This window comes from Poecilia reticulata, linkage group LG19 (genome assembly GCF_000633615.1).
Source record: "Poecilia reticulata strain Guanapo linkage group LG19, Guppy_female_1.0+MT, whole genome shotgun sequence".
Classification (NCBI taxonomy): domain Eukaryota; kingdom Metazoa; phylum Chordata; class Actinopteri; order Cyprinodontiformes; family Poeciliidae; genus Poecilia; species Poecilia reticulata.
In genome coordinates, this window is record NC_024349.1 from 3,874,795 (window position 1) to 3,881,115 (window position 6,321).

The window sequence follows — 6,321 nt, forward strand, 5'->3', positions numbered from 1 at the left end:
AGCGCCACCTACATCACCTGATGGAGACAGCGCCACCTACATCACCTGATGGAGAGAGCGCCACCTACCTCTGCTGGAAGCTTAAAGAACATGAGGTGCCTTTCAGGAACTTCCTGTTTCTGCAAATATTAATTTATAAGCATCTCAAAAAATAGGGCTGCACAGTGGCGCAGTTGGTAGAGCTGTTGCCTTACAGCAAGAAGGTTCTGGGTTCGATTCCCGTCCCCTGGTCTTTCTGCATGGAGTCTCCATGTTCTCCCTGTGCATGGTGGGTTTTCTCCAGGTACTCCGGTTTCCTCCCACAGTCCAAAAACATGACTGTCAGGTTAATTGGCCTCTCTAAATTGCCCCTAGGTGTGAGTGTGTGTGTGCGCATGGTTGTGTGTCTCTGTGTTGCCCTGCGACAGACTGGCGACCTGTCCAGGTGACCCCGCCTCTCACCTGGAACGTTAGCTGGAGAGGCAGCAGCACCTCCTGACCCCACTGAGGAACGAGGGTGAAAGAAAATGGATGGACGGATAAGCATCTCAAAAGACACGAGGCCTTTTCATTGACGTCTTAAAATACTTTTCCTACGATGTTTTTTTCGTCTTTCTCTTCTGTTATTTTTACATGTTGTGTTGTTTGTTTGGCTTCTAATTGATGTAATTAAAGCAATATTTTACATTCATTAATATGATTGGCTCATGTTGAAACACCAAATCCAGATAAATATCATCACCACTTTCTGTCCTGCAGATAAAGCCCAACAAGATTAAGGTGTAATTTTGTCATGCTTTTATTATGAAAAGCTGTTTGTTTGCATGCCAGACGTGAAGATATTCCTCTCATATCAGCCACCAGAAGCACATGAAGAGCTGTAGACCATCAGCGCTGCTCTGCTTGTTCAGGTTTGTTTGCTTTTTTTGCAAACAAATGAAACCAGCCAGTGATCCCTGAAGGACGCAGCTGTTCACACACTCGGAATAAACCAGCGCTGCAAACACACCTCAGTGTGACCCGCCTCCCTTCCCTCTGAGGCAGAAGCAAAGAGTTTTACCTTGTACAGCAGCAGAATGGTCTGTCTCAGTTTGAGTCTGTGGAAAACGCAGACGTCGTATAAAGCCGCCACGGCCAGGACGGTGACTCCCAGCTCCTTCCACAGCATGCTGCAGGCGGCGCAGGCCAGGCTGCTCAGGAGCCACGCCGCCAGCCGCCAGGGCCCGGCGCGGCCCCGCAGCCCGCAGTGACGGACGTAACACAGCAAGGACAGCAGGAAGAACAGAGCGGCGCCTTCGTCGGCCCGCCCCACCACGCCCGCCACCGCCTCGGTGTGGACTGGGTGGGAGGCGAACAGCAGGCCGGCCAGCAGGCTCCACGGCCCGCCGCCCAGCAGCAGGCGGGCCAGAGAGGTGAACAGGACGGTCACGGCGCCGTGCAGCGCCACGTTGACGGCGTGGTAGCCCCAGGGCTCCAGGCCGCCCACCGCGTAGTTGAGGCGGAAGGACAGCGTGCAGAGGGGCCGGTAGGACTTGTGGCTGCCGCTGTGGGTCAGCAGGGTTCCCCAGAAGTCATCGTAAAAGATGTTGGTCCAGGGCGTCTCCGGAAGCAGGTCCTGATTGGTCTTAATGGCTCGGCTGGGAAGAGAAAAACAGAAAAACGTCGATATGCGACTCAAATCAGTAGCTAAATGAGCAAAACATAAATATGATCCTCTGCGTTCTACAAGCAGAAAACACAATATTTCATTTATGTTTACAATAACAGTCAGAAAAAGTGATCACCAAACCAGAAATGAAGCGAACAGCAGGAGGATGAAACCAAATCTGACTTTTTTCATTTAGTCTGAGTGGAAAAATTCTGATCTTTTCACCACCAAAAAATCCAGTTTGTGTCACAACGAGCCAAATCGTTCCTGATATTTTTCAAAGCGTCTGCAGTCTGAAGGTCATGTCGCGTTTCATCCCACGTTCACGTCGTTGCTGTGAGACGTGCAGCATAATTCTGCTCCAGGAGAAACCAGAAGGATGTAAACAATGTTTGAAGATGACAATAATGACGTAATGAAAACAGTCCGAGTCAGTGAACGCATCACAAACTGGTCCAGCAGCATACTGACTCACAAAGAAGTCTGATTCATTTAATCAGAATGAACGAACAGGAAAAAAAATGATGTCAGCAAAACAAATTGGAAGTGAGCATCAAGACCTGCTGTGAGAACAGAAAAGGAGCGAAGAGCCGTCTGGTTACTGGCTGACGTCACATTTTACTGGATGGTTTAAAACAACTAGTTTGCTCCAACAACCAAAGAGAGAAAACTGAATCTGGGATTCATGGATCCAGAGAGGAACCAAAAGTTCCTCCATGTGGCCGTAGAGAGCCACGGCCTCATGGAGAGATGAAGAGGTGGATTAGCAGAGCTAGCTAACAACTGATAGTGTTACTGAGGAATATTAATCTTCAGACTGTCATATAGAAATGGTCTTCAGTCAGGGGCCTCTTCAGATTTGCTGCAGGACTGACTGTTACTGGATTAGCATCATCATCCACAACAACTCTCTGAAGATACTTTTATGATCTGAGCTGCAACATTTAATTGGGAACATTTACTGTCCCTCTGGGAAATTTAAAGCATCTTTTAGCTGAACTGAATCAAATAAATCTGTATTTGAATTAAAGATCTGAGCAGGACAGTCATCACAGCGCAGCTCTACGAGTTGTTGCCTTTAGATTGACAGAACGGCTCGACATGGGATGGCTCTGGGAGGCTGTTGGCTCCTGCTGCCGGGATCAGGCCCAGCAGGGCAAAGCGGATCATACGTCCATGTTTAAAGGTATTTAAGAACAACAAATGTGGACGTTGGGTTTCTCCTTGCAGCATTCACCAAGAGGAACAACTGGACCAGCCCTTTGTGTGGGATGAGCCTGCGTGACCTGACCCAATGCTGCTTCATCAGCCACAAGCTGTGTGTGTGAATGGCTGCTGGGACCGCCAGCAGGGGTCAGGGGTCAGGGAGGGTGTGTGTCTCTCCAGGAGTCCTTACAGAGACGGCGAGGCCTTGTCCAACGTTTCCTGCTCTCTGACAGAGCAGCACGCCCATCATGCTCTGCTTTCAGACAATGATGGCTACAATTTGCTTAATGAGCCCCCCTGTGAGAGGGAAGCTGCAGCAAAAGCGGAGCGGAGGTGTTGTAATTACAAGTTTGATAAACGACACGTGACAAGTGATAACAAACCGAGCGAACAAGGTTGTAATCTCCCTGTGGTAGTCACAATTTACACACGTAATTAGCTCAAGGAGAAATGGGTGGAGAAAAGGTGGAAGTGTGTGTGTGTGTGTGTGTGCGTGTGTGTGTGTGTGTGTGGGGCTCTCCTCGTGCAATTCATCACATTTTTATTATGTGGGACAAAAATTGAATCAGAGGAAAGAGAAGTGAAGTTAAACACATTTAAAGGTGTGAATGCATGAAATAAGACAGCCATGTTTTTAAATTAAATCTACATAAATCGATTTTTTAAATATGATCCTTTGTCAAGAAGAAAGTTAAATTGATCATTAAACTCCTGTGGTTCTCTCCTGCTACATTTTCTGCAGCAGTGTCTCTCCTGCATTAAAAGGACAGCAGCTCAAACATCGGTCATCGGTCCAGTGCAGCTGGCTTCATATTCCAGAGGATTCAGGTTGTTGTGAGTTACAAGCTGCGCCAACTAGTGAGAAAGTTTAATAAAATATCCTGATTTCTTACCAGGATAAAAGGGGAAACTCTAAATATGAATTTTTCCAAATGTGAACAAACATAAATGTTCCTGTGCAGCTGCAGCACGGCGTGTCTGCCCCACCTGCAGCACGCCACCTGACTCTGGCTCTGCTCAGCCAGGATGATGCTGCTGCAGACCAGCTGCGTCTCTGAACAACTGGGATGTGGAGGAGAGCCACCAGAAAACTGTGCATAACGTGGGTGAAAAGGTTCTCTGTGCAGCATGTTGTGGAAAAATTTCATTTCCCAAGCACTAACATCATTATTATTGGCACAACTAGAACTACTGCACACCCAGTGGTGGCTACTTCCTTACTGCAGGAGGTCAGATCCATCCCAAAGATTTGAATAATGACAGGCTGGTTCTGGTAACTAAGCAACGGTCACTGGCGAGTGAGTAGGAGACTGCTACCGTTAACGTTGGAGAAGCTAGCGACTAGCATGCTGAGGCTGGTCAGCCTCTGGGTTTCCTTCTTCCTATCCTGGCATTTAGCTCAGATATGTTAGCATTAGCCTTGGTAGCCAAAGTGAGTGTTTTTATTTTCTTTAACCCACATTTTAGAAAGGAAAATGTTTGAGATGCAGTATCTGTAGCGACATCCATGGACGCCATGATGTCGTTTTGACTGAGTTTCCTGTGATCCATCATCACACCAAGCATGAAGTCGGTTTCTGAATCAGCAGATGGCTAAAGGTTTTCCGCTATCGTCTCTCTACTTTATTAATAGTATCTTTAATTTGATCTACTTTAAAAACGTCAACACTTAGAGTGAAAGTCTAAGACTCTTCCAACAAGGACTGGATTACTCTACCCTAAAAGCAGAATATTTAAAACTGTATAATGTGTAAACGCACTAAAATGACCCTTTGTTGAACTTTCACCACCAGCAGCAGAAGAAGAAGTCAGCCCAGTGGGTTTTCAGCTTCTCCAAAGTTAACGTGAGTTACTGCTCTCCTTCTCCGCTCAGCTGCCGGCGCCGGCCTATCATTAGTCAGATCAGTAGCTCAGGCTTCCTGCGGCAAAGACGTAGCTGCTGCTGGGCGTGAAATAGTCTTAATTTTAGCACCCGGCTTATTAGGAATATTTAAAAAAAGAGAGCAATACGTGTCAGCTCTAACATCTTTTACTCCCAAACACACAAAGTTCAATATTTATAAGACAATATATGAGGACAGGCTCCTCCAGCTTATCTGACGCTGCAGCTGCAGACCTGATCTGCTCCGGCAGGCGGCCTTCGAAACACAGCAGAAATCAACATTTATCATAAACCGTGTGTGTGGCCAATGCAGAAGGTCATTTGACTTCAGAAACCAAAGTTCAACACAGTCATAAAGACTTCAGCACCATCATTTTCTATAACGAGCATCAGCATGACAGCTTTCAAAGCAACAATCTTATGGCGCTCACTCGAAGATTTTGGAAAGCAGTAAAAATCACGAACCTGCAAACCTTTAAACTGCAGCACTTTGTTGTATTCAAAATGTTTTTTAATTAAATGTATGGTTGTTGTTTGGTTACAGACCCATTTCAAAATGCCAGGCATGGAGAACACCCAGAGACGTCTTCCTTAGGTCATGATGAAAGTAAAACCCCTCTAAGACTGTTGGGATGCTGCAGAGATTTCCAACCATAGACTGCAGCATTCATCAAATCATAAAATGTGGTGAAATAGTAGAAATTGCAGCTCTTGAATGTGAGTAACCTGGAGAGCGCTGCAACAATCAGCAGGGAAACTGCTGAGCTCCTCAGCACACAGCCAATCGGGTTTCTGCATTGTCTCTGGTCACAGTCATGGAGGTGGTGCAGCTCAGCTCTCTGCTTCATCCTCAGACATGCCTTTCGTTTTCTCCAGTCTATTTGTCAAGTGAGGTCTTTATTCCAGCACAGGAGGTTCATATGAGGCTCTAATGGTTCCATGACATGTCAAAGCTTCTCTGGATTCAGCGCCGCTGCAGCTAGATGCATTAATGCTGCTGAAAAAACCACACCGGATTCTTCTGGCAGGCAAGCTGAACACATCGGCAGAGTGAGGCTGTCAGAAGCCAGCAGCTCTTACATCCCGGCATGATGAGCTGCCAAGCACACGTTTCACCGCTCGGACTTTCTTCTGCTCATGTGTCGCAGATCCAAGCAGCACCTGACAGGCTGACGGCCGAGTAAAAGAGAATAAAGACAAGCTTTTTTAACTCACTCAGCAGATAAATGAGAATCGTTTGCATTATTACCCACAGCTGGGATTTCAGGCATGGCTAATTCAGTGCTGGGTCGACTCCGGCTAATCCGTTAACAGCAGAGCTAATTAATAAAGAAATCATGTTTTAAATTCTAAAGCATTAATGTACTTGACTGTTTTGTAAACGTTCAGGTAAGTAAAGTTTGACTTCTGGGTAGAAGTTTTGGTTTGGGAATTTGTAAAGTAGATCCATGCTCTTATTTTGACGGGGTGAAGACTGTTTGTCCAGCAGCTCCAAACAAACATGAGATGTACAGATTCATTCATCACTAACATGAGAAACAACCAGGGTGTCAATTAGCCACAGACATGCAAAGATTTACATACTGATTTAGACCATTCTGGTAGC

At 46.4% G+C, this 6,321-nt stretch overlaps 1 protein-coding gene across 1 annotated transcript in view; it reads right to left on the bottom strand.

Annotated features, from left to right (window-relative positions):
- tmtc2b (transmembrane O-mannosyltransferase targeting cadherins 2b) overlaps window positions 1-6,321 on the bottom strand; it is an 84,398-nt gene that overhangs the window by 39,005 nt on the left and 39,072 nt on the right. The window contains exon 2 of the mRNA XM_008436517.2: window positions 1,040-1,616. Within this exon, the coding sequence (XP_008434739.2) occupies window positions 1,040-1,616 (577 nt within the window). The remainder of the gene's footprint in view (window positions 1-1,039; window positions 1,617-6,321) is intronic.